General features: G+C 42.9%; 1 protein-coding gene across 2 annotated transcripts in view; it reads right to left on the bottom strand.

The window, feature by feature from the left end:
* Positions 1-692: 692 nt before the first annotated feature.
* Positions 693-21,329, bottom strand: part of klf8 (Kruppel like factor 8) — a 90,263-nt gene continuing 69,626 nt past the window's right edge. For both annotated transcript variants that reach the window (XM_006785121.3, XM_087847514.1), the window contains 5 exons: positions 17,915-18,166; positions 17,589-17,823; positions 10,204-10,315; positions 7,472-7,611; positions 693-6,053 (listed from right to left, as the gene is read on the bottom strand). In XM_006785121.3, the coding sequence (XP_006785184.1) occupies positions 5,872-6,053; positions 7,472-7,611; positions 10,204-10,315; positions 17,589-17,823; positions 17,915-18,166 (921 nt within the window). In that variant the 3' untranslated portion in view covers positions 693-5,871. The remainder of the gene's footprint in view (positions 6,054-7,471; positions 7,612-10,203; positions 10,316-17,588; positions 17,824-17,914; positions 18,167-21,329) is intronic.

Below are 21,329 nucleotides of genomic sequence, written 5' to 3'. Positions count from 1 at the left end.
TTGAAGGATGATCTGATATCGTCGTGTTGGTGTTGTTCCCAGATCATCATGAAAATGTTGTTCCAGGTTCAACATTGCAAGTGACCAATCACATTATTGTGACGTTATTCTTTTGCGCACCAACCCATTTGTGCATTTATGAAATTCCAATGTTGCAAGGACAATATCAATTCTGCTTAGCGTTTATTAAAGGGTCAGGGTCAGGGTCCGTTGATCGGCGGACAAAGGCAGCTTAAGTACAGTTTTTTGTTTTACGCCGGTTTTTCCCGAAGTCGCAAAAGTATGACATCACAACATTCTGATTGGTCACTTGCAATGTTGATCCTGGAACAACCTTTAGTATGATGATCTGGGAACAACACCAACACGAGGATATCAGATCGTGCATCGTTGAATCTGTGCCACAGAGAACTTCTGGAGACAAAAGACAGAGCAACCTTAGCAAGGTGTACTTAATAAAGTGTCTGACGTACATTTACTATAGATATTGGTAAAAGCAGCAGGTCTGGAATATAAATCTATAAATCTTTTTTCTGAAAATGCCAGTTAGTAGAAGGTTACAAATGCGACCTTTTCTGCCATTTTTCTGTTTTCATTGCCACAGCAATTTGCAAACACACTGCTTACATTTCGATTTAATAGCAAATGACACTTAAGAACCAAAGTATAAGAAACAACACAGACACAGGGTATTAAATTGCACCAAAAACATGTTTTATTCTATAAAAGAAGAAGAAAGGGAGGGGAAAATAATCACAACTGTACAGGGAGAAACTGACTTTTAAACACCATGAGTCACAGTATCAAAAAGCTCACGTTTTCCTCACTGATCTTTACACATTTGTTCTGTACAAATACAAAAAAGAAAAATATTATTAATAATTGTATTATTATAATGATAACTGCATTGCACTGAGTAAATATAGTACTGGCCCATAAGTTACTGCATTCAATAGAAAATACCTAAAAGTTCCAGATTTGCAGAAGATGTGATTCGCGGTGAGTCGAGGCACTCGCGCACGGACGTGACGTCACCCTCAGACACGAACTCGATCCCGTTACGGTTTCAGCAGGGATAAAACTCTGTCTCTATGGTTCTTTTTTTTCACAATCCTGCTTTTATACAAGAACAAAAAGGGAAGGAAACGGGAAAAAAAAGAGGAATACTGAGGAAAAACAAGCTTGCACAAACCAACAAGAAGCAGGAGATAAATGTACACATGCATCAGTCTCCCTGCCAAAGCTCCGACACCAGCGAAAATATCCTGCCCAGGGTGTCGTCAACAGGCTCGGATGTTAATAACCGACCATCGACGGCGTGTCTCCAGAGGTTTCAGTGCGTGTGTGAGTTTGTCTCGGTGTGCAAATATACCAACTGAGCTGATCAGTGTGCTTGTAAAGCAAAAGGGCCAATAGCAGTTACTAAATGACGCAGAGTACATGTGCTCTGTGGGGTTAACATTCCCAGAAATAAAGGGGCTTAGCATTCAGGGGTACTTTTTAATGCATTAATCTTTGAGATACGTGAGCGGGAAGGTTTCATTCGTGGTGCTAAAAGGAGACAAGAAGCTATACTTGGAGGTCTTGAGATTTCGCTGGATTTCTACTAAACGTTCATTCATTCCTGACCTCGTCCACTAATTAGTCATAAAGATGACATTTAAACGATAAACGAGATCAGTGCCGAGCAGTTAGCGTGTGTGGTCGAGGAAAGATCAACGATTCCATTCGCATGCAACAAAAAGATCGAAAGCAATCTCCGAACCAGACGCGAGGCCGATGGAGAGATAAAACTGAATGTGCTGGAAAAACCAGAACCCCCATTTCCTGTTAGCACCACAAAGAAACGTCCACGCACCTCAACTGTAACGACGTGGAGCCAGGAAGCCCCAGAAACAGATAACGTATACGACACCTGGTCCGATAACAAGCGAATCTAAAGAGAAGACGCATATAGTAGCTCTGTGTTTTGTTTTTGCACTTCAATTAGGTATCTTTAAAAGAACCGTGCAGCACTTGACTGATCTAACATGAGTAATGTTTTTGCTGCTTGGATTTTAACATCGATTTGAAAAAGGAGAAACATACCAACACATTTAAACTGGCTACTGTAAATCTGGGGACTTCCTCTTACTTCCTGTTAACTTATCTGAGCAGAACACACCTGAAGCTGAAGGAGGAAAAAAATGGGTCTGACCCAAACCAACTGAATCTCACATTTAACTTGACATTTAAAACCAGGTCCAGTACTGGGACATTAAGCTCGGTTGTTATAATGAATCCCTAGTTAGTTGAGTAGGGGGTCGTTTCCCACCCCCACCCCCACTGGGGCATCTCAACGGTCTCACACGCACTTGACATGCTCACCAACGTCACTATAAGAAAACAAGAAGGCTACTCTCCATGCAACACAAATGTGCACAACACAAGTGGGACCATATAATTGTTCTTTTTTTAAGAAACTACGAAACAAATGTATTAGATCGAGAAAAAAAAAATACACGTGATGAAAAACACATTTCATCAAACCAACAGAGGAAGAAGAGAGAAAAAAAAAAGATTTTTCACATTATCTAGTCAGTGTTAAAAATAGAAATTCACCCGTTACATTTACTCTGCACTTTGATTATATACATTTATGTACATGGATTTCTCTTAATTATTTGTCATTGTCCTTAATGTCTTTATCAACAGTTTACAAAAGAAAGAAAATTGCAATCAAATGCATATACTCTTCTAGAAAGATGTGCTTAGTAACTTCTTTTTTTGTTTTTTTACTTGAAGCAGGGGATGTTAAGAGAAATGGGAACATTGCATTGCTCTGCGCTGCAAAAACATAACAAATAAACCATCTAAATCCTTCCAAACGAGTGACTGAATTCTAAGTAATGCTTCCCCTGATGGGAAATGGAAAGACAGGAACAGATTCCCTCATTTTTAAACCATATTCAGTGACTCGGCTAAGACGGATTCTCTTGTTTCGCAGCGCGGAGACCACGCAACGAATCTGCCCTCTTCACGCACGCGCTCCGCTCACAGCAAGCCTGCGTGTCCATCTCGTTTATCGCAATGTGAAAAGTCGAGATGTAAAACATTTTGCTCTCACTTACTAGCTTCTGAAATGATCACAAAGACGACTGTAAATGGCGAGAACGATTTCAAAGCAAAATGTGTGTAGCCGTTTTTTATTGGGGGGAGGTTGTTGCTTGAAAAGAGACGAGCCAGGACGAGAAAAGCCTGCTCCGTCCATCACAACCCCAGCTCCCCACTCGCTCATTACCAAGTCTGTTTGAAATTATGGATGTGTTTCCACACCTTAAGTCTTATATACCAACACAGAGTTGTGATCGACAGCGCAGGCCTCTACACGAACCCGACCTTCCTCTTAAGGTTCCTGCAACAACCCTACGTGAGCTGCTTGTCAGGAACCCAACTACCAGCTAGTGCTCTAGGACTGCGATCAGAACAGCGCTTGGAGCTGCGTCTGCGTTATGTTGCATAATCAAGTTCAGCCCGGATCGGGAGCTGAAAACCAGCCCACTTAAGACATGGACACTGTGGGTGAGGAACTAGGGTGAGGCGGGGGTCGATTCTGCTCCAAAAGAACCCGATTCGAGACACGATTCATCTGTTAGTATCTACTCGAGGCTTTTAACTGAGATTCTATTGCCATTAAAAACAAACCGGAGTGAATTGACCCCCCACCCCGGTAGAAATGCTAGTGAGGAGAGCGCTTAAGTTTCCCCGTGGTTTAAACCCCAGGCGCCTGGACCCCGACAGCCCTACGAGACGCCCGATTTCTCCCAGAACCACCGACAGACGATGTTCACCACTCCGTTATCAGTCCTCTTGCTCTCATAACGATGCAAGGTTACAAAAGCATTTAATTATATTAAAAAAGAACAGTCTCGAAAGAGTCTGATGAGCAAAAGCTGGAAATTCTCAAACCATCTGATTTGTTAAAACTTTGAAATGCTTTAGGTTGAACTCACTTTGGTGACACTGTTAAAATAAATGTTAAAAATTTCTATTTTAAAAGGCTTGAAAATCAGCAAGCATGTTTTTATAAGCCAAAAAACTTTTCTCACCAAATACGGAAAAATTCCACACATAACACCTTTAATTTCCTGTTTTTAAACTTCAAAAACTAAACTGAACTCAAGCGAACGCTGTGGCCGCTCGTCGTCTGTCGGCGGTTCTAGTTTTGCCCTTACAGATTGACTTCGGTTATTAAGGCTCGACGGGCAAGAGGTAAAAGAACAACAAGTGCCCGGAACAACGCACTCATAAAAATCTTAAATTCTTGATTATGTGTTTGTCTCAAAACATGCACACTTAACTCACGGACACGCACACACGCACACTCAGAAAAGCTCCCCTATTCCCTGCATGAGAGTTTTACTTGTATTCTCAATCTATTTGTGTCTCCTCTGTCTTTTTCACAGCCTCAGAAAACAACGACCAAAAAAAAAAAAAAGATCTGAAAGTTTTTTTTCTTTTTAAATAAAAAACAAAAGAACAACATTTTGTTTAGAACACCAAAAAAGAAAAGAAAAAAAAAATGTAGACGGGACTAAAGGCCTTTTTTTTGTGTTTTTCTGATAAAACAACAGCGACGACGGCGCAAACAAAGCAAATACTGTTATTCAAGAGGAATTGGAAAGGTGGGCGGGGCGATAACAACCACGTGATCGATAGATCGATACAATGAAAACAAATTAAGTTTTATTAAATTCACAGTCTTGTAGCTCCCTGTACCGGGGGAGGTGGCGGGGGGTTAGGGGAGAAGGAGGCGAATGGCGATGGGAGGGTGGGGCGCAGCGTTTTAGCCTCAGACATGCTGATGCATTTGACGTCACTTCAGCTGCTGTCGATGAAATAAGCGCACACACACACACACACATCGATATGCACAGTTAAGTAAATACCTCATCTGAATTTATGATAAATGAGTTTTGGTTCTTTTACTTTTGCAAACAGAACCAGGAACTAAAGAACTCCAGGAACTGCACGACTCTACGCTCCACTTTGAAATCCGAAGACAGTCCAAATATTCAGCAACTGTAAGCAGTTTACTGTCATCCAAGTCGCAGCTACTTAATATTTAAGGAACTATAATGATATCTGGAGCATTTTTGAGTAATGCTGTATTTTATATTTATTTACCTGTTATTTGATCAAAAAGTCACTCAGGCAAATATAACTGGGGTGGAACGAAACTTGAAAAAGCTGTGGCGGGAGGCGGCGTCCTCGGAAGTCTCTGTAGCTTCCAAGAATCCTTCAAGAAAATAAATTTTGGAGTCACGTAGATTCCAAACTCAGGATATGAACAAAATAAAAACTGTAAATCAAGAAAAGAGCAGCTGAAGTGACATCTGTGTGAGCCCTCCTCTTCCTCTTTGCCTTTTGGATGGACTGATGCATGTAATGGATGGATGGAAGCATGAAAGTCCCTGCTGCTGGATGTCCTTCAGTCCATCCTTTCTCTCTCTGAGGAGGCAACATCTTGTGTGACTGAGTCGGAGGATGGTAGAGAGGACTGCTTTGGGCTGGACGGTAATGATGACAGACACACACACACGCAGCAAAAAACATCCTGCTGCCACCACCGAACAAACACACAGACACGATTGTCCTATGACTGTGAGATGAAGATGAGGAGGAAGAGGAGGAAAAGGTAAAGTCCTTTTTTTTTTCTTTTTGCAAGGTGGGTTTAAAATCCCGCAGGAGAGCAGAGGGGAAACAGGAAGTATCGTGTGAGGTGTGGGGGCACTGGTACAAGATGTGCTGTGAGGGGCTTTTGAGAAATCAAAGGGTCAGAGGTCAGTTTGATAGGGAGCTGGGAGCGTCGGGGGAGAGGAAGGAAGGAAGTCACATCATCACGTGGCGGCGGCGGTGCAGGGAGAGGTGGTCAGACCGGGAGAAGGAGCGGTCGCATTCGGTGCAGCGGAAGGGTTTGATTCCGGTGTGCTTGCGAAAGTGTCGGGTCAGCTCGTCGGAGCGGGCGAAGCGCCAGGTGCAGCCTTCCCAGGTACAGTGGTAGGGCTTCTCTCCTGGAAGAGACGAGGAGAGGAGTTAGCAGGAAGGAGGTAAAAAAAGGAAGAGGAGGGTCAGGACGATGGTGGATGAAATTGAGCAAACAATTTATTTACTACAATTACTCCACCTAATCATGTCAATGTATGATTGTAGAATAAAATTAAGATAATATTCAACACAGGAGCTTTAACCCTTTAAGACCTACCATAGAACCAAGTCCGCCAGAGCTTATATTATATTTTTACATGCTGTGGAGCCATTTTTGGGAGCATTTCAAGTTGCTATACATCAATACAACCATTATAGCCCAGATTTTAATAATATGTCTGCATTAAGTGCATAGTAATTACATAAATTGCAAAAAAGTGCAATAAACTACAAAAAAACTGAAAATTGTTTTTGCTTTTTTAACATATATTTCTAGTTAGAGAAATTTAAGAGGCTTATCCCTCAAAACTGTAAATACAAAAAAGTTGCACAAAATAGTTTCCCACCACAGGAAATTTATTTTGAGTGTCTTCATAGTTTTATTTTTGAAATACACCAATTTTTATACACTGCAGGAAAAACAAAAATAAATATTATAATGCAAATTTGCAAAAAAGCAGCATATGCATCAAAATAAACTATTTCCAGCAGTGCAATATGAGTCCTAAGCATCCCAGAAACGACACAGAAAGTCATAAAGTCAAACATAACTTTTAAAAACACCAGTTTAGGCTCATGAGGCCCTGATGGTAAAAAAAACTACATTTCCGCGAAAATGACGTCACTTCCGGTTTCAGGCAGGTCATGGCGGACATGCGATAGTTCGCGCTGACGTCTAATCCAATGTAGGAAGTGTTATGAACAGCTGATCGGATCGGCAAAGCGTGTTTCTGGAATATTATGTTTTTGTTGCTGCAAGTGCTTTTTATGCAGTTTTTGCAAAGTTATATGTGGAAGGAAACTGTGACCGAGGACAAGCTGATGGCAGAAGATGTAAGTACAACTCCTCCAGTTTCATATGCAAAAAAAATTATTGCGCTAGCTTATGCAAAACAGAGCGTGCCCGCTCCGATCGATTTTAAAGGGTTAAACAGCCAAATCCTGCTCACCATTCCTACACACACCTTAACAGTGTCTTACCTCAGGAAACCTGTCTGAAGAAAATTACCATTGGGCACTTTTTCCCTAATCTCCTTCAGATTAGGGAAAAACTACTGTCTGCTGAGAGCAGATAAAACGTGAACTGTGCACTGGCAAATGCTGACCCACCGGAGGTTACATTAAACTGTCTAAAGGGGCCATTTTAATCCTAACGATCACCCTGCAGTAATCTGTAAATAATGATTCTGGTCTTCACCTGGAGATGAACTCCTTTCAAAGAACACCTGGACTGCTCTGATTTATTTGTGGCGTTGTTGTGATGCGTTTCTAGGGCCGAGCTCACCTGTGTGTATCCTCCTGTGGGCTTTGAGGTGGGAGCTCTTGGTGTAAACTTTTTTGCAGCCTTCGTAGTCGCACATGTGGATCCGCCGCCTCTTGACGTCTGGCGAATCTGGATCGACCGGCTCCAAGTCCATAACCGACCTGAGACACCGAAAGAGGAAAAGGACGATTCTGTTGAGAAATGCTTCTTCTTCTCTCATCATGTTCAGGAGAACTTAACGCCGATTTAGCCACCAGGGGGCATCAGAAAGTCACACAGCTCCATTTCGATATTCCTCCCCTTCCCTCTATTTGTCTTGAATCGTTTCACCTTTAAACTTATTTTTTACTCCCTTCTTTCCTTAAACCCATAAGATAAACTCAAAATTAACCCATCGGCACTCCTCTTTGTCGCCCTTTTTCTACCTTTGACTTCTTCCTCTTAAATGATGCTTCAGTTTTCCAAGAATCGGCTGTGTGAATTATCATATTCATATTTACAGGCAGTCGAACTTTAAATACATTTGATTGGAAACAAAAAGACAAAAATATAACACCGCTGATGTCCCTCTTTACAAGGAGGTGTGACGGTGAACTGCATTACGTAAGCTTGTTTATGCCCCTGCTCTGGGACAGCCCTGCCCTGCAACACACACACACACACACAGAGAAAATCACAAATAATCTTCCTTAAACCACTTTAAAAGACACAAAATCCACAAAAGACACTTACTTTTGTACTCTGAAACACACTTTCTCTCTCTCACACACACACACACACTAGATAAGGACGCTGAGCAAACTGTCAACGCCCACACCCTGAATTTCAGTTAGTCAGGCAGCCTCGCCCACTGGGTGTGGCAGGAGCTACGTCCTGATTCTCTAATAAACACAGTCTCCAGCGGCACACCACCCTTCACCCCGCGATATAAAACAATCTTTCACGTGTCCACGCTTTCCTCTGGAGGGCTAAATGTCCTAATTTATGTCTATAGAGCGCTCGCGACGCACACATGCGCCCACTTGTCTTCCTGTGTTACAGTCTGGGCGTCTCCAGCGTGTTCTGCTGTACAGAGGGTTATATAAGGTTATATAAGCATCCAGTCATGGCAGCGCTGCAGTAATGTAATTAGTCAGGAGCCTGCAGGCGAGGGAGGTGACCCCCACACAGAGAAAGAATTTCCCATAAACCCTGCTGTGCATTAGAGTCCCTCTTGCTGACCCTGCCGAGTCCTATTATCAGCAGTCATTACACATGGATTTATGCCTTTCCGACAGTTTTACCGACATCTGATTTACAGTTGGCGTCTCCAAAAAGTGCTTTTCTGTCACTATTTTTTTCTGCTGCAGTACTTCAACTTGCCACCAGGAGATCAAGACTTATGCGGGTTTTAAAGACCTATGTTGCTGCCCATTTGAGGAACCCCATGTCTATGCAAAGAGAGGCTATGGAGAGTCACCTGCATGGAGCCGACAATCCAGCTTCACAATTCACTACAAAGAACTTCTTTGTCTGTTATGACTTCTACTTTCATCGCAGCGTCAAGCTACAGAAAAGAACCATCGAGAGCACAAATCTAAAATACTTGTACCAAACATCTGACACTGCCCCCTAGTGGCACTTCACAATAAAGAACTGGGTCTGCAACAGTCTGCATGCCAGCTTTTCTGTCATTTGATAAAGGTGTGAAACCACAATAAACCTTATTTATTATGCAACTTATAACTTGTTTGTCTTTCTCCAAAAAGTGCTTTTCTGTCAAAAAAAAAATTCTGCTGCAGTACTTCAACTTGCCACCAGGAGATCAAGACTTATGCGGGTTTTAAAGACCTATGTTGCTGCCCATTTGAGGAACCCTATGTCTATGCAAAGAGAGGCTATGGAGAGTCACCTGCATGGAGCCAACAATCCAGCTTCACAATTCACTACAAAGAACTTCTTTGTCTGTTATGACTTCTACTTTCATCGCAGCGTCAGGCTACAGAAAAGAACCATCGAGAGCACAAATCTAAAAAACTTATCCTTGTACCAAACATCTGACACTGCCCCCTAGTGGCACTTCACAATAAAGAACTGGGTCTGCAACAGTCTGCATGCCAGCTTTTCTGTCATTTGATAAAGGTGTGAAACCACAATAAACCTGATTTATTATGCAACTTATAACTTGCACAAGCAACGTGATGAAGAGGCGAAGAGACCGTGCAGGAAGGAGGTTGGGGTGGACGGAGGGGTCAAAAAAAGAAACCCACTGGACTTTAACATGCGAGATAACCATTTCCTGTTCTGAACTGAAACTATGGCCATTCAATAACGTTGCATTATGCTCTACTTCCTTTCTCAAGTACAAGCTCTCCACTCGCTAGAGGAGAACTCAGGGCTTTGACTGGCTTATTGTTAAAGACAAAATGTTGGCTGCACTCTTAAGCGTGCTGTCAGGGTCCCTGAGCTATCTCCACTTTCCTGTCAATGCATCACATTTTAATTGCTGCAGATATCTAGTTTTGTATCCTTAATTGCTCATTTTTGTGGTTATCAGCTTATGAAACCTTAGATCTAGAAAATATAATCGTTCATACTGGGCTCTGAGCATTTCCAAATAATGGGGCACCAGGGTGACTGTGCCTGAAGACCTGCATTCAACATTTTATGAATGCATCTCTTTCATTTTTTTATATTTATTGATTGCATGTAAAATTTTACAAGTTTGGCTAAATACATTGTGCTTGATGCGTCCATCTGCATCGAAGACTCACCCCGCATCAAGGCTCTGGGCGCTGATGGAGGCCGATCCAGACTCTGTACCGCTCTCTGCATCGCTTTCACTTTGATATTCCACTGGAGATGTTGAACCTGGCTTGATCCGAACTGCGGGGAGGAAAGGATGAAAGGAAGATGAGTGAATAGAAGGACATAGAGTGGTAGAAACAGATGAAGGAAAATTGTGGGGCCATGGAATTGAGAGGGAGGAGGAAAAAGAAGAAGTTGGGGGTAGGGGTGGAAACGGAGAGAATAGAACAGCAGGGGGTTAATAACTTCTTAACAGCAATGTCTGGTTTCCAGCAACTTAGCAAGACAAAGGCTTGCTCCAAGTGTGTGTGTAGGATTAGGTGTGGTCTGCATGGCTGCAAAATGGATCAAATCGGAGGCCAAACCCCACGCTGGATTCCTCTGCACGTCGGCTTGTTTTCTCCATCTTTCTCAAAATGCCTGTTTTAGCCTCCAGTTTCTATTAAAAGAAGCATCTTCCAGTGGTTGTCTTTTACTTTCAGTTTCAACAACCTTTTACAATGTCACAGCAGGAGAAGGATGATGTGAACAGCTGTTAATGGGAAGGGAAAAAAAAGCTGAACTCACAGACAATGCTAATTAGCAATTAAGTGAAAGACAAATTTCCCAGAGCTATCGGAAAGCTTCGGCGCGCGTCCTCCAGGATTGGCAAGCTGTTCGAAATTCTAACAAAAGGAAGGAAGACGTTTAGATTTTAAACCGAAGGTCCTGCTTTTGAATTCTTGATTACGGAGAGTTAACCGGTCTCAAGACATTTCCAGCTGCTCGTTTGGCTCTGGAAGTGTAAATTCATGTCCTCATCAGCTAATATGTAAAGGGAGGATGGCCTCGTCACAGCGCCACATCAGAAAAGTCATCGTATAAAAGGAGATTATTGCAGTTTCTTGTTATCTGATGTGTTAGTTTCATGGCCTAAAAAGAAAAACAAAGCTTTTAAAGAGACCAGATGCTACCTAAACGCCACCAGACTGGACACAGAGAACTTTATATATCTATGATTTTTAATGCACCTTTAATGAAATCAGGCTGGGTCGATTAATTGTTAGATCTCAAAGTGCCCCCCCCCCCTCCTCCTCTGTGTGCAGGAATGTGGCAGCCACACTGTTCAAAGTCCACCCAGCCCGGAGAGAGCAAGAAGGGGTGGGGTGGTTGGAAGGGTGACGCAAGGAATTTGGGTGGAGTGTGTATATATATCTGTATGAATGTGTGTGTGTGGCAGTGGTGGTGTGGGGAGGGTCATGCACCAAAAAAGAAAAAAAAAAGTGGTGCTCTTTGTCTCTGGAGACAATAAAGCCACCCCCACCCTCCTCTGCTGCCTTCCTCTTTCAAAGGCAGAACGACCCATCTCCTCTCCTTTTGACCCTCCTCGTGCTTCCTCACCCGACCGCCCCCCCACCGCCTCACCTCGCTGCCTTCGCTGTGCGCCCACCTATCTAGCCTCCTTCTCCTTTTCCTCCCACTCGATGACTCGACGCGTGAGCTGCCAATGTCAGCTGTCTGCTGAAAAATCCAAGTTCCCGTGTTGTCTGCTCGCTCCCCTCGTCGTGCTCACAACTACGCTCTTTGTTTCCTCTCAGCGCAGGGATGTGAAACGTAACAGAAAACAGGTTTATAAATGAGCTACGAGAACAGGCCGACAACCTTCAGTTATCCACTCGCACGCTCACTTGATTGATGCCTTTAGATTGTTTAGAGGATGTTTTGAGCTTGGGATTAGAATGAGAGAGAGAGCTTTTTTGCCCCATATTGGCTTCTTTTCAGCAGCTCCCTGTTTAATCCAGAGTCCAATTTACACATATCTCCTTCTACTCACATATAAGGTCCTTATCTGAAAGACCTCATAGTACCATATCGCCCTAGTAGAGCACTTTGTTCTCAGACTGCAGGTTTACTTGTAGTTCCTAGGAAAAGTAGAATGGGAGGCAGAGCCTTCAACTTCCAGGCCCCTCCTCTGTTACTGTTGTAGTTAGGGCTGGATCAGGTAACGCCGAATCCTGCGTTAGTTACACTGCAATAGGCATGGAAGGCATTGAGTGTTCCTTCTCCACTAACCATCTGTTTATACACCACTCTGCATTTGTGCAAGCACTATGCTTGCTCATAGGGGGGTCATGTGATTGTTGGCTTTTCTCTGTATTATTGTAGGGTCTTTACCTTGCTGTAACAATGCTTTTTGGCAATAAATCTTATACCGTTGAAAAGCCTGTTTATTTCCAAAGAACGTGTATTTGTGGGTTGAGCAGCAGAGTTGAGAGTATGTGCGTTGCATCCATGAAAAACTTGCCAAATCTTCTCTGCCGTTGCCAATCGTCTTATTCTGCTGCCAACACAACCACACTGGCGGACTTGTGGCAATGCTAGTTGCAGAAAAGGATGTATGAGCGTAACTCACATACTCAACTTTGCTGCTCAACCCCTTTTGAATGTGAGACCATTAAAACAGATATGAATGGCTTTCCAACATTCTAAGATTTATTGTCAAGAAGCATTGTTACACCGAAGAATTAATAGACCAACCACAAATATCTCTAATAATAATAATGGATTGCATTTATATAGCGCTTTTCAAGGCACCCAAAGCGCTTTACGATTCCACTATTCATTCACTCTCACATTCAGACACTGGTGGAGGCAAGCTACGGTTGTAGCCACAGCTGCCCTGGGGCAGACTGACAGAAGCGAGGCTGCCATATCGCGCCATCGGCCCCTCTGACCAACACCGGTAGGCGGAAGGGGATCGAACCGGCGACCTTCCGGTTACAGATGCGCTTGCCTGAGCCACAGTCGCCCTACATTTCATACTACCAACATCTGAGATCATTTCTAGTTTTAAGTACATCATATTGTATGGATTACACAGTCCTCAGTGTTGCCTCAGTATCTTGCATCTTAACCTGTCGTTAAAGTGCTTTTGCTCCTTTACTGAAGTCAAATGAAAAGTACAATCAAATCACAAAATAAAACTCTGACCCCAGACAGACATAGGGATCACCAGGTTAAGTAATTTCACCGCAGCATCACTGTTAGGTGTGGAAACCAGGGCAGCACTGCAGAAACAAGCCTGATCTAAAGTTAATCTTCAATACAGAAAGACTGCAAGTCAACATGAAACATGATGTTATGTCAGCACATTACTCACTGACAGGAATCCCAATTGTAAACAGATAGTCAATGAGTTATGGAGAGGTGTGCAGTTTATTTGGAGAGACAGAGGGCCTTCATCGCAGTTTTTAAAGGACAACAAATCAAAGAAAAAGGATATCAGATATTGTGCTGCCACCAAACCAGCAGCTTTGTTACAATGGCAGCAAAAATTACAAAAGGGCTTGTTATTACTTCACTGAATTCTGTTCTACTTGATCTAATAGAAAGGTAATAAAGGAGCAGGGGTGGACTGAAATAATACTTCTCCAACCCCAAACCCCTTGGGCTAACCCTAGATCTAATTTTTGGAGGGGCTGTCACAATATTAGAATTTCTGTACCCGTTTAAAAGAAGTTTAAACAAAGACTGCTTGAAAAAAACAACCAACCAAAAAAAGAAAAAGAAAAAAAGAAAAATGTTATCAGTAAGGTGCGTCTTGTCTCTTCTTGGCAAATGAATTTAGCTCAAAATAGGAATAAAGGCAGATGTAGAAAGAGTCAGTATCAGAACCAAAACAACTATCACAGTTACCTTCAATAGCAGTAAGCATACATATGACAGCCCTCAGGCTGCAATTTCAAATATAGATACATCCTGAGTTTCTGAAGTTTGCTGTGTGTAGCATCAAAAACTCCCCACGAAGACACCAAACAGGAAAAATCAACAGAGCTAGACACGTAAATACAAAACAACAAAACTACATCTTTTAACCAGAGGAGGATGACAAAGAACATAAGAAAACTTCAGAAAAACATTCATTGAACTTTAACTTTTTTACTCTCCGCCTCTGCCCTCCAGCCCTGTGATCCCCATCCACTACACAACAGCTTTCTGTGCGAGCAAGTAAACAATGCGTGACTTAGCAGAGCAACAGTAGGATACGTGTTTGATGGATGCTGTGACGAGAGCATCGAGTCTACAGGCAAAGCTTACAAAGCGTGGACTCTGAGAGGTGTCGGCTCATTTATGCTTTTATAATAATCACCCGACTGACTGCGTGTGTTTGGACTGTGAAAGGAAGCCAGAGCACTCGCAGAGAACCCAAGCCCATCAGATCGGATTCAAACCCAGGACCTTCTTGCTATCAGTCAACAGTGCTAACCACTCTGACACCGCGCCACAATACTGCCCTAAATTAGTATTATGTTCATAAAGAAAACTATTTCCCGTCTATTGTGCAATAATATTGTGCAAGTCAGCACAATGTGACCTGTAATTATGTAACATACTGTACGTACGGAGGACCAAAGCTGCCAAAATCAATATTAAACAAAAACAATAACTGTTCAATATATTAAATAAAAATTTAAATGATTAAAAACAATGTAACATATAATGGTAAGCACTAATTTGTTTATTAAAAGTAACCTTTTTTGTACACTTTTTTTTATGTTATATCATCATTTATTAGTATTTTCTGAATCCATTTGAACACAGTGTAGCTTTAGTTACCCTCACACTTCATTTGTTTACAGTATACTTCAGTTTATTGTACTATGTTTCATTTCCTCCTGACTTGTGTCTCTCTGTACTTTCTTTCTCGTTCCTCTACGAGTTTGCGCTTCAGAATGCAAACGAGCGAGCAGCCATTCGGCGTGCCTCGTGTTTAACTTTCTGCCTGTTGCTTGACTGACGCCGCAAATGATAAACAAAGTAGTTGCCTTCAGTCATGAAACTGCTGCTGTTGCAGACGCGAGGTGCTTCGTGCAAACATAAACAAACACAGAGATTAGAACAAATATAAATAAATAAATAAATGCTGATTAAACGCTAATTAAAAAATAAACATCAATCTTATCTTTTAACATTGCTAGAGCATTTACGGTCATATTGGGTATGGTGTGGTTATGGTTAATGTGTTGGGTATTTTGCATTTTCTAAAAGGGGTTTGAGACAAACTGGGAAAAGGTCAAAAACGTTAATCAAAACACAAACGCACAACAGCTCCTGGCATGGATGAGTAACAGTCTGAGAGCATCTTCAGGCCAGTCTGTGTGCTGCAGACTCTTCTGAGATTCACCGCCTGCCTCGTTTACATTCCTCAGTCCAGACTGTCTTGTTGTGAATCAGAGTCCAGGTGAACTCTGCCGACTTTGCCCGGGGGACTCGACTGCAGTTAAAGGGGCGGAGGTCTATTTTGCCTGCTTGCCTGGGCAAATGTCGAGCGTCCGGTCGTGTGGACACAGGGATTGACAGACATTTGCTGTTGTTTAGTGAACACCAACAGGAACACTTGGGAAGTTAAGACACTGCTGACTAATAAGAGTCCAGACAAATGCTAAGTAGTCAGCTTGTACATGACTATTTTAGCACACGTGGGGCATTCTTGGCTTTTTACATTACAGAATATGAGAAAATCAGCTGCTCAGAGGCTCACTGAAGAATTTTAGCCACTTCTCTGCAACATATGTAACAATTCTCTCTGCAGTTTTCCACATTTAAGCGCCGCCATCAATCATCTGGCACATATGGAGAATTTCCAGAATGACAAAGATAGACAGGCAGACAGAAGGCAAATCTAACATATCACCAACCACAAACAGACACCAGCTCCTTTGGGAGAAACGCTGTGTTCCACCGAGACTGAGATCCCCCCCCCCTCCATAAATGACAGTTTAAGCAGCGGTGACAGAACCATGCAACGCCAGGCGTGACAGTCAAAAGAGGAAGACTGACATTAAAGAGGAGAGGTCTACCGCTCATCTCAAATTACAAGTATTTTCATAACAGATATTGCTTTTGCGACATATTAAATAAACATTCGCGGTGCCACGTTCCTTCTTAACATCCTGTTTCAACATGGCACATTAAAGAAAGAAAGAGGTTCTAAAATGCTGTGTCACTGCAACGTCAAACATCTTCCTACCCCCGTTTAAATGCACGATTTAGTCTGCTTCTCATAACAGCCAAGCATTAATAACAGAATTATTGCAGTTTTTGCAGTTTTCAAATTTCCTTTCACTTACTTGGTGAAGGGCTGATAAATCTTATCTTAGTGGAGGGAGGTGGAGGGATGTAAATCAAGATGGCAAGTCAACATGGTGGCTCTACAAAGCAGTGCCCGCTCCTTTGTATTCTTAAAGGTTTAATGTTTAATGTTTTCTGAGACTGCACCTTTAAATAATATCCTGGATTCAGAGGTTATTTGTGTGGTTTCATGTAAGAACTCAACCTTTGCTTCATGACTGTACAACTCCTTAAAAAACAAACAAACAAAAACCAACATAAGACTCTTAGATCCAGTAGAATACATTGGCCAATATTTAGCATGGTGCTAAAGTTGAGTATGCAAAGCCAAGTTTTATTTTAATATTAAGAAAGGTGACGTCATGTTTCTTTTGCAAGAGCAAGAAAACAAAATCTCCAAGATTGCACCAAACCTGTGTTAGATCAACACGGGCTACGCAGGTTGGTTATTGCCTCATGTTGAACTACATCACTGGCTCCTGACTGGTTAGACCAGGGGTAGGCAACTCCAGGCCTTGAGTGCCGGTGTCCTGCAGGCTTTAGACGTGTCCTTGATCCAACGCAGTTGATTCAAATGGCTAAATTTCCTCCTCAACATGTCTCGAAGTTCTCCAGAGGCCTGGGAATGAACTAATCATTTGATTCAGGTGTGCTGACCCAAGGTGAGATCTAAAACCTGCAGGACACTGGCACTCGAGGCCTGGAGTTGCCTACCCCTGGGTTAGACCAACCAGTCTATCCAACCCAAGAACAGTCAATATGGGGTTTAAAAAAGAAGCCTAACCAAAAACTGCAGTTCCTCTAATGTCCACTTGAGCCTGCCTCCGAAACGGAGTGAACTCCCCTCGACTCCAGCCTATACGTTCAAGTTTGGTTTCTATTCATCCAGCTGCCCTTTTGAATGTATATATTGTTTTAAGGCACGACGTTTAATGCAGTGGAAATGCATGTTGCAGTGATTGCAGATGCACCTTGCTAACTAAGCCAAACGACAAGTGCAAACATTAGCAAACCCTGTCAGCTAACATTATCACATCAGCTGTCAATGAGCGAGCTCATGTTGACTGATATACTGTATTTATAAACCCTGTGATCTTATTTAGTACAAAGTCTGGATATTTAGGCAACTGAAGACTGAAAGTGGTCTAAATGAAACAGACAATGTGACACTCTTGTTGTTAAAAGCAGAAGCTATACTGCACTGGTGTTGCCCCCTTGGAGCTTATGACTGTACACTCACCAGATCCTTCAGAGCGCCCATCACTGCCTATCAGCGGCACCGTAATGGCTGCTGTGGCGACACCGTCAGTAGGCATGGTGGTGTAGACAACAGGCAGCGACTGCACCACCACAGGGATGGTCTGCAGCTGACCCACCTTGCTGGGCATGGTCACTGAGGGGATTGTATGGATAACGTGGAGAATCTGCTGGCCTCCAGCGCCCTGCGTGGCTAAGATGGATCCCGGAGAGAGGACCTGGAGAGAAAAGAAGCGATGAAAACGAGTGGTTGTAACTCGACCGCGCTTTACACTTCTAAATCCACAGAAGGTGGGAGTTTATAGTTACCATGGAGCCTATCGATTGTACCGCAGAGGGGACAGGTGTGGCTGACAGGCTGGGCTGGGTCACGGCGCTGCTGGGAGCCGGGTTGACTGTGGTGCTCGTTGTCGAAGCGGAGCGAGGTTTGTTGAGCGAAAGGTCAACGGGCTCAGTCTGGTCCTCGGTGGGGCTCGGATGAGGCGAGGAGGGCTCCGTCTTGCACTCCTTCTTCACCTTCAGGTCTTTTGGCTGTGAGCCGTCATCACCTATATCTGCCTGCTAGAGAGAACATGGTGGACAAGAAGATATAAGAAAAAGTTAGAAAGAAAAAGGACAAAGCGATAACTCATCTTCAGCAAACTAAAGTTGACTGGTTTTATTCCAGATTTTACTCTAAACCTGGCAACTTATATCCTCAACATAATTAGATTTTTATTCTCAAAGGAGAGCAATCTGATATATTAATTAGAAGCAGTAATCATAGTTATGTGTAGCATGTTAAAAAAGAAAAATGCTAATGCATGCTGGTTTATTGTTTAAAAAGTCAGCAGGAGCCAAACAACCCACAGTAATGAACACAACAGCAGAGGAAACAGTAGTTAAACAGGGACCTAATATTACAAACACTGATACAATGGTAGATGCTAATTTTTACTGTTCAGTTTCTTTGTTTGGGGCAAAAATCAAAAACAAGTAGCTTAAGAGCCTGAAAGAGAGAACTGAGGCAGTGGCTACATCAAGGCCCATCAAGCTGTAAGATTACTGGAGATTATTCTGAATCGAATCATGCAAAGCTACTCTACTAGAGTCCATGCAAATACAGCGCTGGTCATGAATACAACAGGTGACCTTCAATCTTTGTATCTCTCTCTGCTTTGCAGTCACTCTGCATGTCACATGGTCATGGCAAAGAACACCATTAATGCATATATTTGTGAGCAGATAAGCTGTAAAATACTGGGCAGGATGGAAGAGAAACACTGCTGGTTGTCATCAGGACCATCATCCAATGTGCAAATAACAAATGCTACCAATTTTTGTGTAAAACATCCACCAAATTTCTCCAGGAAAAACCAAAGTGTGCACTTTCATCAATATTCACAAGAGTAAAACAATTCATTCTCTGACTCAAACGCAATGCCAGGATCATGTTAGGAAATATGATGGTACAGGCTTTTATCGCAGGCTTGATACATGACGAATGATGCTGAGACTCGTGGGCACTGTAGTAGTCAGACGCGTCAGCCATAGGAGAAGAATTTAAAATATAATTAAAAGAAAATCATGGAATGAGAGATGCTTCTGCAACCTCCTCAACCCTTTGGGCATACATCTTTCATGGCCTGACCTCATTCTTCGGTGAATGAAGACAGACAGCGATTGGTTAAGGTTTGCTTTGAAGAAATGCTTCATGCAAAGGAAAATGCTTTCTTATAACAGGCATTGTGGTTTTTCCATATTGTCCCTTTGCATCTACAGCAAGCCAGAACTCGGCTGCCATGCAGCTCGAGAGCACAGGGAACAATGGCTGCAGTGTGGTACACTGGGTGGGGGGGGGCGGAGGAGAAAGTGAGGCAGACAGAAAAGAGTGAAGGGCTGCATGGGTACAGAGAGAGACTGGTACTGTGTGAGAGGGAGAGAGTTAAAAAAAAAAAGAAAAAAGAAAGACACAGGAAGAGTGAAAGAGACACGGGAGAACTGGAGCGAGAGGGAGCAGCAGCGAGCCTCCAGTCCGGGAGTTGGCCTCCGTCCAGTTCAGCTGAGCACAGTTTGGCTCTGGGTGAGGAGGAGAGGGTGGAGACTCTGCTACGCCCTTTTATCGGGTCACACAGTTCAGCTGGAGGCCGTGGCAGTGGCACAAATATAAGTGGTAAACAACTTTCCCCTGTCGGTGTCCAAATGGCCAGAGTTACAACAGAGCAAACCTGTTGTTCTGCTTTTCCCCCCTTTTTACGGCATTACAGGACACGTGAAGATTTAAAATAGATTAGCGTCTTGATTTTTGCTTGTAGATACGATTTGCAATGGTTAATCCACACCAATGCTCACCTTCTACACTGTGGTCTAATGCAGTGGGCTTGAACAAGCAAAAAAAACCAAAACAAAACAAAGTAATGAGCGAGGAAAGGAAAGGAAAGGAACATGCCGCACCTGCGTGAAACTCGGCTTAGGTGAGGAGGGATTTAAGGAGCACTTTATAGGCAAATAGGAAAAAGAAAGGAGAGAGATGAGAAGGTAGGACAAAAAAAAGAGGAGATGGGCGACGAGAAGCTGGGCTGTAACGTGATTATACTGAGACGGTCTTTAAAAAAAGGGAAAAAACTGAAAAGAAAATGAAGTGTGAAAGAAGTGAGGGAGTGGGTGAGGCACAGAACGAGACAGGAGAAAGAGAGAGAAAGAGAGTGGGTGGGAAAGGCCAAGCGTTGCCATGGAAACTGGGAGCCATCAGCTGACTCCATGTTTTTCCACTCGTTCCCCACCCACCACCAACTCCCTTCCATTTCCCTCCCGGTCCACTCGTCTTTCCATTGCTTCAGCCCCGCCTCTCCTCGCTCCTTTCTTTTCGCTCTCTCTATCGCGACCACACCCCTTCCACCTTTCTCTCTCTCTCTCTCTGTCACATCCCTCCTCTCCCTCCAGCATCTCTCGCTCTTTACATCAACCACACCCTTGTTTTTCTTCACCACCTCACCCTTTCATCCCTCGCTGGCTTCATTTCTACCCACTCGCTCTTTTTTTACCCCCTTCTTCTTCTTTTCGATTTTCCTCTCCCCTCCGCTTTTCCCTCTTTTCACAGCTGCTCAGATTAAACCCACAACTCTGTGCGAAATCCTCAAAAGAAGAGACTGAAAGGCTGAAGTCCAATATGAAAAAGAGAGAGAGAAAAAGACAGAAAAAGAAAATAAAACCCCCTCCGGATGCCCGCGAGCTCTGTGATCTCAGAGGAAGGGAGATGGAAGGGAAGAAAGAGGGGCCACAAAGGAAGAAACACTTTCTATGAAGACAGAGTGATTAGCTTAAGAGCGAGGATGTAAAAGAGCTCTTTCCTCACAATTTTATATCCCGCTCTGCGTCAAAGCGGTGGCTTTGTTTCCCCCAATAAATGTCCTTGATTAAATGTATAAACTATTCTCATATTTAAAAGTTTTTAAGCCACACTTTGCCATCAGCTTTGGTTTAAGCTCTTGGGTGTTTTTACTATAAAAGTCAAAAATGATCTTTCAATCCTTCGGTCAGAAACTGATATTCAGTTGCAGAGAATGCACATCATCGATAATAACACAGCCAGGTTTCATAATACAGAATCAGTATATTATAGTATGGATCAATCACCCAGTAGTATTTTCAAATACCATTGATGTTTGCAAAAAGTGAAGATTAGCTGATAGACTTTTAAAAAGAGGAAATCTGAAGGACGTCATTTCTGCAAGTCAGGATTTCA

The sequence above is a fragment of the Neolamprologus brichardi genome, chromosome 10 (genome assembly GCF_056152115.1).
Source record: "Neolamprologus brichardi isolate AB-2024 chromosome 10, ASM5615211v1, whole genome shotgun sequence".
Taxonomy (NCBI): Eukaryota; Metazoa; Chordata; class Actinopteri; order Cichliformes; family Cichlidae; genus Neolamprologus; species Neolamprologus brichardi.
This window is presented reverse-complemented; position numbering and strand designations above follow the sequence as displayed.